At 35.7% G+C, this 16033-nt stretch overlaps 1 protein-coding gene across 2 annotated transcripts; it reads left to right on the top strand.

Moving 5' to 3' along the window:
- Positions 1-793: 793 nt before the first annotated feature.
- On the top strand, positions 794-15920 carry LOC137720820 (exocyst complex component SEC8). Of its 2 annotated transcripts, none has more exons than XM_068459925.1 (28): positions 794-1119; positions 1215-1271; positions 1697-1800; positions 3094-3306; positions 3599-3772; positions 4316-4420; positions 5849-5958; positions 6403-6570; positions 7339-7495; positions 7590-7696; positions 7801-8105; positions 8230-8393; positions 8530-8645; positions 9019-9089; positions 10286-10416; positions 10518-10567; positions 11401-11501; positions 11999-12111; positions 12286-12393; positions 12669-12866; positions 13087-13172; positions 13700-13886; positions 13997-14074; positions 14292-14393; positions 14927-15001; positions 15121-15216; positions 15305-15354; positions 15443-15920. In XM_068459925.1, the coding sequence occupies exons 3-28, from the start codon at positions 1759-1761 to the stop codon at positions 15528-15530; spliced, it is 3195 nt and encodes a 1064-aa protein (XP_068316026.1). In that variant the 5' UTR covers positions 794-1119; positions 1215-1271; positions 1697-1758; the 3' UTR covers positions 15531-15920. The 2 variants fall into 2 exon arrangements, with proteins under 2 accessions (XP_068316026.1, XP_068316027.1); XM_068459926.1 differs by having other exon boundaries at positions 1210-1271.
- Positions 15921-16033: the final 113 nt, after the last annotated feature.

Here is a 16033-nt window from a genome sequence, read left to right as displayed (position 1 = left end):
ACACCTCTTTTTACTTTTTACACGCTCTTTTAATTTTCGGGAGTCGGATCGGATGAATTAAAGAAGATCAACGGACAAAAATTAACAAAGGGTGTGTGAGAAGTAAAAAGGAGTGTGTGGATAGCACACCCCTAAAGTTCCAACCAACCAAATTTAAAAAGTTAAACGATTTCAACTTTGTTGATTCAATTCATAGTTGGTAAAATTCGAACCGATATAATATATAAAAAATACGTATGAATATTATTAGACAATTTTGCTACAAAAATACTTTGAAAATTTCAACAATTTATTTAAATTTTTAATATTTATCTTTTTTAATATTATGTTAAAAAATACCAATAGACTAAGTAAAATTGATATGTATTATTAGAAATGTATTAGAATAATGCTTATTAAACATGAAAAGTACATATTTTTAGGTCATAAAAACGTGAAAACTATATATATAAGTGTATAATAGCACACATCATACTATTTGAACTTAAAATATGTACAATTTAACTAATTATTAAAAAATATACAAAAAATGAAATTATTTTTAAAAAAATACTTATTTACGTAATTACATATCATACGAAAATCTACTAATTGCCCCTAATATATCTAATTGCTTGATATTAATATCATTAAACAAGGACATTTTGGTATTTTCACACCAATTATTCCCTTTTATAAAAATAGCTATTTCATTATTTTCTCCGTAACAATCCGACCCGTCAATATCCAAATACTCCATATTTAAACTTAACCAAAATAAATAAAAAATAAAAAATAAAAAAGAAATTTGGTTGAAAGCTGCAGGCGCTTTGTTTCATACTTTTCTGTTCAACCTCTCCGTTTCTGGCAAACCACCGATCCAGTTGACCATTACACACCACCGTCGCATTCCGATCCGCTGCCACGAGCTCCGACCTTCAATGCGCCTCCGCCTCCGACGACCCGATCCATATCTAGCTCCCAACTCGACCCAACCCCAAATCCCAGCTCCGAAGCACTCTTCACTCCTCCACTAATCTTCCATTCAATTCACTTCCGTCCGAACACAGTTCTACATCTCCAAGACGACGCCGTTTTCCGTTCAAGATTCAATCACGGACATTGCCGCCTCAATAATCGGTGATCATTTGAATTTTTTCAATGAAATTTGACTGTTCATTTTTCAATGATTATCGAATTGACATATGTTATTTATTGGTTTGTTGGAAGCTTAGGGTTTTTTATTTCGCGGAATTGCTTTGTTTTTGGAGTTCTTCGTACGGGATCTAGAGGTATCTTTTGTTTCAAATCTTTACCTTCTGTTTGGTTGCTGAGAAAGTTTTGGGGAAAATAAAATTGAAGGGATAGTTTAAAGTGTTGCGGCTTCGGTTGCGTTTTTAGTTTTTGGGTAGTAGAATATTCAACTCAAACTTGTATAGTAAGTTGTCTCGAGCTCAGATGAAGATATTCCACCTCCACCGTCAAGGAGATATTGCATATGCATTCTGGAACTGGACTTTCAGTAATGCCATATTCGGTTACTCGCAATTTGGCGAAAAATTAGGAAAGAATTTTGAATTGGAAATAATTTTTTTGTTTGTTTTGGTTAATAAAGAGAAATTAAATAGCTTAATTCAACAAAGTATTCTGAAGATGGCTTATTTGAATTTATTGTTCCGTGCTTATTAATTGAATAAACCATGCCCTTTAATTTCAGTTGGGACTGAGTTGTGTGGGAATGAGGTGAGTTTTACAGCTCCGCCGAGGTGAAATCTCACTATGGGACTTTTTGATGGATTGCCCGTGTCTTCAGACAAGGCAGTAAGTTCAAGTCACTTATCTTATTATACCTGTTAATGACTATTTATTGGGTTGTGTGCACTGGATATGGAGCTCATATTCCAGTTTTCACATGTGTAATGTTTACCTATCGGAATTGAAATATTGTATTCACATCCTATAACAAAGAAGATGACACACAACATCACGAAAGTGAGATTTTATAATTTATATTATTTACAAAAAAATATATACAATGATTGATAAGATGATGAATTGGAAAGCCTACTAGATAGTAGTTCCAACTTTTTGTACTGAGAAGAAATTCATTTTATCTCTGGCAAAGGGGGTTTGGCGCAGATATCTATGGTAGGAATTTTAATGTGTAAAAGGGTTTTGCATAAAGTTAACTTTTGACTATGTGTAGAGTTGGTTCAATTTTCTTTATCCTTGAAATGTCTTCAGAATTCACGACATGTTCTTTATTCGATTGTAAATAAAAGACGCATGTTTTAGCTGCTAAAAACCTGGCGTTTTATTTTTCTTTTTGTTGCTGTTGGTGCATATTTCTCATTTCAGAGTTCTAATGAATATATCTGTTTTGAGTCAATACGGAAAAGGTTCTTGCTAAAAATTTGATTGACCAAAATGTGTTGTGTCATCAATTCATGGATGTTTACGGTTTGATATGGGCTTAAATTTATACCTGCTGTATGCTACTTATCAATAACAAAAAGGGATTTACTATATTTTGCAAGTTTGACTTGATCCCAACACTCCTTGCTTTTTTTTTTTTTTTTGAGGATGCAGTTTAGCTGGACAACACCCTGTTTCACTTCATCTTATTTGTTGTGACATTTTGATCTTTTGTGTATACTTCCTGCACACCCAGTGTCACCTGTTTGGCATATCTTACATAAAATTGGGTAATAAAAAAAATATCGTACAGAATATAAAAGGTGAAAATCCTTATAATTTTCTTCAGTAAAACTGGAGAGGAACAGTTTATCAGTGATTCTAAATTGAAAAATAATATTAGGAAAAAGTGTATGGAATCCACATTAAAATAATTCTGCTTATCAGAAAAAGAGCTGGAGGTATGTATTCATGCCTTGCATTCTTCATAATGTTACAGTATTGGAACAATAACAATACGCTTATGACGTAAAAATCTTTTACGTATGGAGAATTCACTGTAATATCTAGAAGCATGCACCAGCATATGAAAACAATCATTTCATACAGATTTTAAACTTTATCATGCATGCTTTGTTATGCATAGTGCTTCTTGATGTTACTTTCTCATTTTTCCTTCTGTCATAATGGTAATTTCAGTATCTGAGGGAAGAGATTGCAAAGATAGATGAGAGCTGGGCTGCTGCTCGTTTTGATTCATTACCTCATGTTGTTCATATTTTGACATCCAAAGATCGTGAAGGTGACATCCAGGTTTTGAAGGAGCAAAGTGATGTTGTTGAGGAGGTTGTGGATGAAGTTGTGCATAATTATCACAGTGGCTTCAACAAAGCAATTCAAAATTATTCTCAGGTCTTGTCACCTTTCTTGATCAAAATATGTAATCTATTTGTCCATTTTTTTCTGTAATTTTTTCAATTTCATATATTTTGACCATCTGTGGTGATAAGAAACTCAATCTTGTAGGTGCTCCAATAATTCATCTGTTTCCTGACAAAACAAATTATTTGTCAAAATATTTTTCTTTGAAAATGCTAGCGTTTTAATAGTTTTTTTGTTTCTGATTTTGGGGGAAGTGGAGGGTTGTCATAAACAAGAGTTGACTTTTGCATACTGCTATCTCACTCTACTCAATTCCTTCCAGATCTTGCGGTTGTTCAGCGAATCTACTGAAAGTGTTGGTGTCCTAAAGGTTGATTTGGCTGAAGCAAAGAAGCGTCTCAGTGCCCGTAGTAAACAACTGCATCAGTTATGGTACCGGTCAGTTACTTTGCGTCACATAATATCCCTCTTAGATCAAATTGAGGGCATATCTAAGGTTCGTCATATCTTTTTTTTTTTTAATTTATTAATTTTTATATCTTTAGACCATATCGGGCTCAGTAGTGTTGGGATTATTTCATTCAGTCACTAGTATTTGAACTCTTGACCATGAAGTTAGCTTTTTGGAGGGTGTGTCAACTGCACTCTGCTCAATCCATTGTACTTGAGTTGCAGTTGTATTAGTTTGCTCATTCGTATATAAATTCATGAGCATGCATACAGACATGAGTAAATTGATGAGCATGTATGCATGTATATTTTAGTTTGAATTTTGAAATAATTTGTTAAAACCCTGACCTTTACAGCTCACGAGATAGAATTACATGCCCACACGCTCACATCTTACAACTCATTATTACTTAGCACTGTAGCTTCAGATTTAACACATATGTTGTATGGTTTGATACGTCTGTATTGTCTGGTATCCATACTGTTGTTGAACTACCAGCGATAAAATTGTTCCAACTGAATCAACTTCATGCCATGAATGTTTGAATTCTAAAGATTTATCATCTATTCTGGTCAAAATGTGGCTCAGGTTCCAGCTCGGATTGAGAAGCTGATTGCCGAAAAGCAGTATTATGCTGCTGTTCAATTTCATGTTCAATCAATGTTGATGCTTGAAAGAGAGGGGCTTCAAACGGTAGGGTTTCTTTTATATTAAAGAATAAAATATTATCTTCTAACAGTACATTTGTCAACTACTTTATTTGTTTTCATGTTAAAATGTTACATAATGTTTTTCCTACTGTTTTATGGTGGCTTGGTTGAAACTTAGTTTCTTCTAACTATACTAGATCCTAAACAGTTTGTCCCATTGTATTCTCAAGTTTCATATATGCCTGTCCGTTCAGTAATAATGGTGTCAACTTCAAGCTTCAACCATTTTCTTCATCCAATATATCATGGCGTTTCACCATTTTGCTTCTATATATTTTTAAATTGTTAGCTTCTCTGCAGCGACAATGCCTGGTGGCACTATTTTAATGATATTAAATATTGCATTATTATCTGGTTGATGCGTCCTTAAAGGGACTCAGATCCTCTCTGGATCATTTCCGTGGGGATCCTCCTGACTGATTAATATCATCCGTTGATACTAATCCAAATGCCAAATGAGTTTTGCGTCTTTTCTCTCTTTCCGCTACCCTCTATTCTCCTTGCTCTCTTCCCCTCAACTCCTCTTTCTCCCTCAATTCGAAGCACCCGACCCGCCGCCACCATGTGATGAACCGGATTTGAATCAGCATCCCAAACTTCCCCAGAAAACTTTCATTTTTATTCTGATCGTGACTATGGTCTTTCACCAAGTGTTGGATCATTCTAATAGCCCTTAAAGAAATAGCCATTTTAGCCAATTCTATAGCTAATCTCCAATAGATGTATAAATACTTCAAAATCTTTTTCTGGACATCCACCCTCCCACTGTAGTTCTGCATCTTACACAACCCAGCAACCCACAACCTCCCCTGCTGCAAATTCTTCCTCTTCCTGTTGAATAAAGTCTGAATTAAAAGGACCTACAAATATATCACTGAACATACTGCAAAAATTAAAGATTCAGAGATAAGAAATACAAAAGTTAACAAGGAATTTAATTGGGGTGGGCTGGGGCTGAAGAAGATTGAGAAGATCCAGGTGTGGCGGTGGTGGGTGCTTCGAAGTGAGGGAGAAAGACGAAGAGTCGAGGGGAAGAGAGAGAGAGAGAAAGAGGTTAAAATAATTTGGCAGGTGTGGCGGTGGTGGGTGCTTCGAAGTGAGGGAGAAAGACGAAGAGTCGAGGGGAAGAGAGAGAGAGAAAGAGGTTAAAATAATTTGGCCGTTGGATCTGTATCAACGGTTGATATCAATTGGTCAGGAGGATCCTCACGGAAATGATCCGGAGAGGATCTGAGTCCTCCTTAAAGGTGCATCTGACACTAAAAGTTCTTAAAGCTATCAGAACAGGGTCTAATAGAATTTCACGCTCTCATATTTTTTTTTCTTGATGCAACTTAGCTTTGAAGAAATATTTCAAATGTTACTGTTCTAGTACTGTATATGAATTGGTAGTTATAATTGATTGGCCCAGGTCGGTGCCCTTCAAGACGTTCGCTCTGAGTTAACAAAGTTGCGAGGAGTTCTGTTTCATAAAGTGCTAGAGGATTTGCATGCTCATCTTTACAACAAGGGTGAATATAGGTATTTACTTGTGTTTTGGAGTTTTTTCCTTTTGGATACTTTCATGTATTTTGCCTTGCTTTAAAAATAGTACTTTTTAGGTGAAAAAAAAATGAAGAAACATTTTACTTTATAGTTTTCAGTTGTTTTGCATACTTATGGGGTGGCTGGGATGTTCTGGGTTTTAGCCATTGGAGGATTTGTTCACAATCTACAGGTTTCTATTTCATGTTAGCTGGGCATTGTCTGTTTGTTCCTGCTGCTGTGAGAAACTATACTTATATAAACTTGTGATGATTTTTATAGAACTCTACCTCTCTGGGGGCTTTTATCTTCGTCTTTTGGGGAAATTGATGATCGATCAATTTGCTAGCTTTGTATCTCTTTTTATCCTGTGCTATACTCTCAAAAGCTATTTCTCATATATGTTGTCCTTCTGCCGATTCGTGCCGATTCTTTCTTCAGTTCAGATGCTTTAAGTTTGCAAGAATTGGATGATGAAGTACCAACCACCACCGCTGCTGTATTGACTAATTCACAATCCTTGTCTCGAAGAACCAGGCTGTTAAAAGGTGACAATCAGTTCGGTATTCAAGGAGATGGATCATATAGGACAGGTTCTATTGATGGAGGGTAAGATTACAAAGTTATTTGTAACGGCTTGAACCTACTATGTTATTGTTGCTGGGATTTTCCTTCAACATGCATTATTATCGCATTATTTTCATATGAAAGTTCTATTCCTTTGTAAAGTGTGGATTCTTTTGTTTATACTCTATACTAGAATCAAAGTTCACAATGCCTCAAATTCTTATTTGGCATTTTTTCTGCTGCTGCACTATTTTATGTAGTTAATTTCTTCAAGACCCTCCTGGATATTTGTAAATTAGTTAGGAATTAGGATAATAGCATCCATCTTCAAGTAAGAGGAAGGTTCCCCATGAGGTTAATATATTGGATAGAATATTTTTTATTGGCTGCTAAGTATCTGTTTAAACTAGTTTTTGGAAAGAAGTTTAAAAAATGTCACTACAGTGTCTTGATGGTTATATGTGGCTAACTGTGGGTAGGCTCCATGATATTCTATAGGGGTGTGATATCCACACACCCCTTTTTACTTCTCACACATCCTTCTAATTTTCGGCCGTCGGATCAGATGAATTGAAGAAGATCAAATGACAGAAATTAACCAGAGGTGTGTGAGAAGTAAAAAGGGGTGTGTGGATAGCACACCCCTATTCTATATTGCCTTTTGCAATATTCTTTTTCCATCTGCTCAATTGAAAGTCTAAATCTAAAATGTATGAATTAAGCAATAATTAGAAGATTGAATTCTGAATATTATTATATTGTGCTTTTCATTTGGTAATTCTATATCTAAATTCTGAATGTATTATTCAGTTCTTCTTTTGATGGAGTTGATGAGGAGGTCACTTTGGAACTGCATGAGGAAGCTACCTCAGATGGGCAGACATCAGTGAGGGTCAATGGTGATGTCAAATTTGTTCCTCGTGAGATGCCAACATGGCTTCAGTATTCCACTCCGGACGAATTTCTTGTATGACAACTGTGATTGTTCATATCTCATGTTTTCTTTTCAATGAGTTTCTCTTCTTTCATTCTGAAAGGTCTGGGTTTTCATTTGGATTTAGGAAGCAATAAAGAAAAGTGATGCTCCACTTCATGTCAAGTATTTGCAGACCATGGTTGAGTGCCTTTGCATGCTTAGGAAAGTTGCAGCTGCTGGTGCTATAATATGGTTTGTTGTCTGGTTTTACTTTTGTCTCGTTTGGTTGGTCATCTGTTGTATTTCATCAAGAATACTTATTAACTTCTTTGATATTGTGTTCTTACCCATAACAGCCAAAGATTGCGACCTACAATTCATGAGATCATCACATCCAAGATTAAAGCTCATGCTGAACTTGCTAATTCTTCAAGGTCTGGCATTGGGCAAGCTTCCCGAACAACAGCTGGTCTACATTTCATGAAGGGACAGTTACAAAGTTATCAGTTGCCAAAACAGAAGCGTCAGAATGGGATATTACTGTCTGGAACTCTATTGGCAGTAAGCCCAGTCTCATCTGTAATGGCTCCTGCAGGGAAAGCACAAGCCATGGCAAAAGAACTTCTTGATTCAATTTTGGATGCTGTTGTTCGGATATTTGGTGAGATACTTTTCAGTTTTTAATGTGTTCTTATTTCTATTTTTGGGTTCTAATGATGTGAATATATATAGTATACATATATATTTTCAACATTGAAACTAATTTCCCTAGCATACTTATTCAGAGAACCATGTTGTTGTTGGGGAGCTTTTGGAATCAAAGTCCTCTGTTCAAATAGACATGAACACACCAAAATCAATGCCAACAGATGTAAATTGGAATACCGATTTGGAAGCATCTCAAGTTACTGGAGGCTATAGCATTGGTTTTTCCTTGACAGTATTACAGGTAAACTATCTGTTTCAAGTTTTTAATGGTTAACTTCCACATGGTGTATCCTCTAAAGGAAATGCTGTGGAGGGACATGCATGTCAGTTCTAAAACTGTCTTTTTATCTTTCCCTTTTTCTTTTCATGTGTTAAAGAGTGAATGCCAACAACTTATTTGTGAGATTCTGCGGGCAACTCCTGAAGCTGCATCTGCTGATGCTGCTGTACAAACAGCTAGACTTGCAAACAAGGTCCCTTCCAAAGACAAGAGGCAAGTAAATTGGTTTCATATTCATCTAACCATGTAGTGTCACTTAAGTTATTGATTCTGCTTGATAGGATGGCGGTTTTCTAGTTTAATAACTTATGAAATCACCACCAGGGGGCAGTGGTTCTAAAAAGCTTCATAGTAGATGTTTTCTCTACCACTTGGGTTTGCTGAATGAAACACATGTTTAAATGAAACAATTGTGACTGGTTGGAAAATTTTAATCCACCATATATGCCAAGGATTTATATATATCGTTCTATAGATATGATGTCACTTGTGAAATTAGGTCCCTTTCTTACAATTCAGGATATATCTCCTTTTGCAAGGAGTTACTGGACTTATGCCTTTTTTTCTTCATGATAATGGGTTACAGGGATGATGCAGAAGGGGGTCTTACCTTTGCTTTTCGCTTCACAGATGCTACTATTTCTGTTCCCAACCAAGGTATGCTTGATTTTGCGCCTGCAGTACTTAATAACACTTAACTATCTAGCGTAATGATGAGTCAAAGAACACCATGCAGTAATTTATGAACGTCAATATACTGTCTATCCGGGTTACAAGGTCAGCCTTATCTAGTAAATGTGAATGTTATGATTATTGCAAGGTTACATGGACTCTTCACTTCACCTTGTTCCTTGTACCTGTGTCAATAAGACATGATACTGTTAAGGGGTATGCATATGGCATTAGGAACTGCTGATGCATAGAAGACCTTTGGATAAATACAAACCATGATGTACTTGGGTGTGGACCCTCACAAGATTCCCATAATCAAGTGCATGGCACAAGTAACATCAATAATTTTATAAATTCCTTAAGAAATGAGTTCTTTCTCTGTACTTAGTTGATAAGCTACTTGTTAATTGTGCACATGAGAAGAATAAATTCACATGAGAAATCTGATGATAGAAGATTTTTACTTCTGAGGTTCTCATAGAGACTTTTGATATTCACGATAGACATGATACAGTTGGTCTGATATGTGTTACTACATAGGTACTGATATAGTACTTGCGATGATTGAGCTTGTCTGATGTGTGTTCAAGGTTACTCAACATATTAATGAATTGAATCATTGATTGTGTCATAAGACCCTGGTGTCCAAGCCCCAATCGAATTATTGCTTTGATTATTTATTTTGTTGCCGGTTCTCATATTTCTGGAGATTAGCATGACCTTGGACTATACATGGGTGGATTTTTCCAACAATGAATCATTGTGATTTTTCACCAAGAATAGAGTGACCTTATTGATCAAATCACTTTCACCTTTAACTTATATAATTGAGATGCTCCGTTGTATGTAACTGAAGATACAGTATATATTGAAGAAAGATGCCCTTTCCTCCTTCCACAAATATAAGTCAGTTTGTATGTCGTGGGTTTTTCAAACCATTGCTTTATGGTGTTTGATGTCACCACCAACCTTCAAGTTGGAGCGTTTTCATTTATTGACCAAAAGAATCACTTACTTCTTAGGGGTGCTTTCTAGTTTAAAAACTCTCTCAATAGGCTGGTGCTTTCATAAGTTATATATTTAAATTCTTCTAGATGCAAAGTTTTCTTCAGTTTTCAACATGTTGCATCTGACATTTCTGTTAGTTAGTAACATGTTATGGTGGTCTGCATCTTCTCCAGGGGTTGATCTCATTCGTCAAGGCTGGAGTAGGAAAGGTCCAAATGTTTCACAAGAAGGTTATGGGTCTGCAGCTATCTTGCCTGAGCAAGGCATATATCTTGCAGCATCTGTATACCGGCCTGTTATTCAGGTTGTTAGGATTGTTCTTAATCATGTCTTTAAACACGAGTTCTGCGATTGTACACAATGGGTTCGTCTTTTGACCTTTTTCTGACTTTATGTGCTCTTCAGTTTACAGATAAGGTCGCATCAATGCTTCCGAAAAAGTATTCCCAGCTAGGGTAAGCCGTAAGCCTCAAAATCATATTGCTCTTTTCTTTAAGTAATTGTGCATATCACTTTATGTTTAACATGCAATGGGCATGATGCTAGTTATTTGCTTTCACTCTATTTCCATTTTATTGCTTAAGCAAATGTTACTTGGCATGGGAAAGGATATGCAGAGAGAAGAAAATCCTGTTGACCTTAAATTTGAACTTCTGATCCTATTTTCTGTAGTTAGTCTTGTTGATGACTTATATAAATATATGTTGGTAATGGTCTCTATGTGTCGATGCCAAATCATCTTTCTTAATATATTTGAATCTACTCAACCTCTTATGTCTGTTGAATTATATTTAAGAGGATGGTAAAGGTTGCGTCTGTCCAGTAATCTCTCCTGTAGGCAGTCCAATTGCCCATCTGTCCACCAGGCGAGATCCAATTCAGTTGTGCCACTGTAGCTTATAGTTCCTCATAGTCATATTTGTACGTGTCTATCAAAAAAGATAAAATTGTTCAACTGTTTTTCAGTCTCCTTTTATGCCACTATTGATGCATGAGTTTCCGAATGTCTCAGCCACAAGTTGTAGTCTCGCTAACCCCACACATATAGGTTTAACTATAGTAATTCTTCAAAATTGGGATTCTTTTCTGTTTGAAGTTAGTTCTTAGGCTTAGTGAACTACTGGTCCTGTGATCCGTTTGCTTATTGATCCACAGATGAGTTCGGTTCATCTTCTTTGTTATCTCCATATTTTCTGTTATTATTATCATGAATTTGGGTGTTGCATTTCCTCTTTGTTGCCATTTACTTTTCTGGAAAAAATTGTAATACTAACTTCTGAATCTACAGTAACGATGGATTGCTGGCTTTTGTGGAGAATTTTGTGAAGGACCATTTTCTACCCACGATGTTTGTGGACTACAGAAAAGGAGTACAGCAAGCTATATCAAGCAAGTTCTATAACTAATTACTCTACAATGACTTTTTTTTATTCTTTTTATTTTCTTGCATAACATGAAACTACATTGATCAAATGATTTCACTCATATGTGCCCTAAACCCTGATAAAACTTGCTTTTAAAATAACGCAGATACTTATATGTATAATTATATAATTCATACATACATACTTAGTCGTAAGCTATATATTTTTCAAGTAATCATACTCAAGTAAGAGGTTGCAGGCTCATGCCCTTTGTATAATTTCTATTTGAATCCTGTAGACATGGACGTTATATTTTATATAGAGTTTTTATGGAATTGACCTTTAAAAAATAATACATATTCAAATAGATATGATCAGACACCATTTATGTCAACAATAAGAATTCTACTTTTACTGCCTCACTTATCTGGAGCGTTGAACAAAAGTTTTCTTGTACATAATAGAACAGTCACATTATTTGCACTTAAAATTTGATTTTGGGAAGCATTTTAATTCTTATAGGTCCAGCTGCATTCCGGCCCAGAGCACATGCTGCTGCATCTTATACTCCTTCAGTTGAGAAGGGTCGACCTGTCTTACAGGGACTGTTGGCAATAGATTTTTTAGCAAAAGAGGCAAGTTTGAACTTTTCCTTAAGAGAATTTCCTTTATAGTATTGCAGTAGTGTCTCTCTGCTCCACTGCAGATGATTTTTTTAACATTGTGCTCAAGTTATTTTAAATATATGGATGAATAATCTGATTTTAAAGATATGGATGAATAATCTGATTTTAAATTATTTACTGCAGGTGCTTGGTTGGGCACAAGCTATGCCTAAATTTGCCATAGACCTTGTGAAATATGTGCAAACTTTCCTTGAGCGAACCTATGAACGATGCCGGACCTCATACATGGAGGCAAGGATGTTTCCCTTCTAACTTTCCTATTATCCTAGCACAGCAGGAGTGATGCCAACCAGACACTAAAGATATATTTAATTACTATAATAGGTGCTTATAGTAAGACTTGAGAGAATGATGCCAACTGTAAACAAATATAAATGTCAACAATGTCCTAGATTGATTTTCACATTTTCTCCTTCATAGGTTCTTGATTTCTAATCAGTACCCTGACAAGTAGTTAGCACATGCCATGATAATTGATCATGAATCCAATTTTTGGTGTTCTTCAGGCAGTTCTGGAGAAACAGAGCTATATGCTCATTGGAAGGTATGATATCGAGCAATTGATGCGTCTTGATCCAGCAAGTACATGTTTACCAATTTCCCTTGGTCAGTCAAACATTGAAACCCATGCTTCGGATTCTGAAAATCTTGAGGTTGAATTACAATTAAGCGACCTATTATTGAATTTGCGGCCTATTAAGCAGGTATTTCAGTTGGCCGCCTGATGTTTACAGTTGTTCTTTCTACTCGAATGATTACAACTTATTGTTATCATTTATTGTTTCTGTTTTTTTCAGTAAAAGATGTTAGACTAATTTCCGTTCGGATTTTGTAGTAGTGAGGCCTTGCTGACGGAGTAATTGATTAATTTGTTGAATATTTAGATTATGGATTGACTTTCTTTTCCAACTCTGCCTCTCACAGGATAATCTAATTCGTGATGATAACAAACTAATATTGCTGGCTTCCCTTAGTGATTCGTTGGAGTATGTTGCGGACTCTATTGAAAGGTAAGCTCTCATCTGGCTGGATTTTTTTTTTTTTATTAGATCAGTGGAGTTTGTAAGTTATCACATAGTGGACAACAAGAAACTTGTTAGTTTAATTAAAAGCAGCAAGATCCTATTTTTAATCCCTATACTCCATATGGCAATGAGTTGTGTTATTTGAGATTAATGTGGTAAGAGTTATCTTATATAACAAGCTATTATGAAAACAGTCATGTATCTCGTGTGGATGCTAATGATACTGATTGGTGCTCCTTTGAAGAAAATGCTAATGTATACCCACAAAATTATGTTGTTTTTATGGATGCGAAGAATCTGTTTCCAGAAGTTTTTCCCTTCACTCCCTTTTGTGAAGTTTGTTATTTATTTTCAGAAGTTTCTACAACCCCTTTATTTTTCTAATTTTTTTTTAAAATTTGTACATGTCCAGTTTCAACCTCAAACGTAGAATCTTTTTTATGCTTGAAATCTTTTCAGTAGGCAATTTATCCATGATAGATGAATGAGCACAACTGTTGTTAATTATATAGGCTTGGGCAGACAACCTTCAGGTCTCCAAATGAAGTAGAAGAGAGTGGTACGAACCGTCATCAACGAACAACTAGTGCTGCTTCTAGGGATCTGGTATCGTTTGCAGATGAGTATAGAAAATTGGCAATTGACTGCCTCAAGGTTTTACGTGTTGAGATGCAATTGGAGACGATTTTCCATATGCAGGTATGTGATATTTAGTTTTCATATATAGAGTCTACTTTGAGAGTGATACTTGTTAGAATTGTCCCGTAATGAAAATAGCATCGGCGGACTGAAAATTGTGGTTTAAACAGGAAATGACAAATAGGGAATACATGGAAGACCAAGATGCAGAAGAACCAGATGATTTCATTATTTCACTTACTGCACAGGTCAGTATATTCATGTCCAGCTTAAGCAGATGGGAGACATCGGATCAATTGTACTTTTCTTTCTTGATTTGGAGAGAAATCCTAAATAGGAATTATTATACACCATGTCTTTTTTAAAAGGATATTTACTTTAATAAAAAATTAATTCTTTAAGGACCAGTAATTTCTGAGTGCCACATGCTCTTCTTACATAATATTTGTGTTTCTTTGCCTATAGATAACACGCAGGGATGAGGAAATGGCACCTTTTGTTGTGGGAACGAAGCGAAACTACATATTTGGTGGGATTTGTAGCATCGCTGCAAATGCATCCATCAAGGTTTGTACTTTTTATGGAGTCTTTAAGTCTTTGAATGTTCTGTATGATATATAAATATATATATATATATATATTTATTTATATTCTCTCATAATCTCGTGCAAAAGTCTGGTTCAAGTGATTCAGCAATTGGATTGGTGCTTGTTATGTCATGCCATCTGAAACATCATGAATAAATGCATTGGAAATGTAAAAAGGCTTTATTTTCTCAACAATTTTTGCTGTATTTTATTATCTTCTCTGAACTTCTTGATTCATCAATCATTACAAGTATAAGGAATTGTGCCGAGAAAATATTTCATTGCCTTACGTTACCTTTTTAGCTTTTTGTTGCACCATCATGGAAATCACAGCACGGGAATTCATGAATAGTATTCATCATCGCCCATTTTATTCATTTAATGATTGAAATCCAAAGAACCGCGTGAAAGAAGGCTTATTTATTATGTGCATTTTATCTATTCCGTCAGACCATAAGTCTTTTCCATCTGTTCACTGCTGAATGCTGATGTGAGATAATGCAATCTTAATAGGCTTTGGCTGATATGAAATCCATCAACCTTTTTGGCGTTCAGCAGATATGTCGGAATTCAATCGCGCTGGAACAGGTAAGTCATTTTTTAAAGCCTTTATTCGGACACCCCAAAATTATTGTGATGAGGCTTTCTGGTTCTGATCTTGAAGTTACAAATGTTACCACCTGTAATAATTATTATTGGCACTGCAGGCCCTGGCTGCTATCCCATCAATTAACAGTGAAGGTGTCCAACAACGACTAGATCATGTCCGAACTTACTATGAACTCCTAAACATGCCATTCGAGGCAAGTTGTTGGTATTGCATTTTTTGTTTTACTCTCTATATTTTGGTTTTCCCGTAGTGATCAACATTTTTCACCTGTTTGTTTGCAGGCCTTGCTAGCTTTCATCACAGAGCACGAGCACTTGTTTACGACTACAGAGTTAGTCAATACGTCCCTCTTACCTATGCATATCATGGTCATAGTAACTTTTATAGCTGCTGAATAACATGCAACATTTCTCTCGCAGGTATGCAAATCTTCTGAAGGTCCAGGTTCCAGGAAGGGAGATTCCTGCTGATGCTCAAGATCGTGTATCAGAGATTTTATCCCGTTAGCCATCTTCTGCATTTATTCTCTTTCATCGAGATCAAGAGTTCTTTGCTGTGGAAAATGTGGTAGCATTTATGTAAAAGTGTTGGTCGTACTCAAATTGGCGGATGCAGCGAAAGCAGATACAAGAGTGAATTTTGTGGAAGTTGCCGTGTCAAATTTTTTTCGCCGAACTGTATAATGACGGCGAGGGTTCAGGTTTTCTTTTTGTTTCCACAATTTGTTAGTGTAGTATCAATTTTTTGTTGTTGCAGTGTGTAAGAAGTTAATGCTTAGTGTTGGTTATGAAGAAACGAAAGCCGATGTAAATTTTCGTGTAAATCATTTGTATTGATTCTCAAAAGCGTCCGTTTATCGAAGAGCTAGGACTCGATTACAGCCCTGCCCGTTTCATCGTTTTGTTATTTTCGGGTTATGTTCGAATAATTTCAGTTGTCTCAACTAGGAGAATTATCATTCAGTACTACGGTCTAGTAGTAACAAATTCGATGACAAATTAGACTGTCCA

The sequence above is a fragment of the Pyrus communis genome, chromosome 16, assembly GCF_963583255.1.
Source record: "Pyrus communis chromosome 16, drPyrComm1.1, whole genome shotgun sequence".
NCBI classification, from domain to species: Eukaryota; Viridiplantae; Streptophyta; class Magnoliopsida; order Rosales; family Rosaceae; genus Pyrus; species Pyrus communis.
Note: the sequence above shows the minus strand (reverse complement) of the source record. Positions and strands in the feature narration are given on the sequence as shown.

What these genes read in the sequence shown, in the direction of transcription:
- LOC137720820 (XM_068459925.1), top strand. Translation starts at nt 1,759, where the DNA reads ATGGGACTTTTTGATGGATTGCCCGTGTCTTCAGACAAGGCA. An exon ending in TACAACAAGGGTGAATATAG is followed by an intron (nt 5,959 to 6,402) that starts GTATTTACTTGT and finishes TTCTTTCTTCAG; the next exon opens with TTCAGATGCTTTAAGTTTGC. An exon ending in AGACGATTTTCCATATGCAG is followed by an intron (nt 13,887 to 13,996) that starts GTATGTGATATT and finishes TGGTTTAAACAG; the next exon opens with GAAATGACAAATAGGGAATA.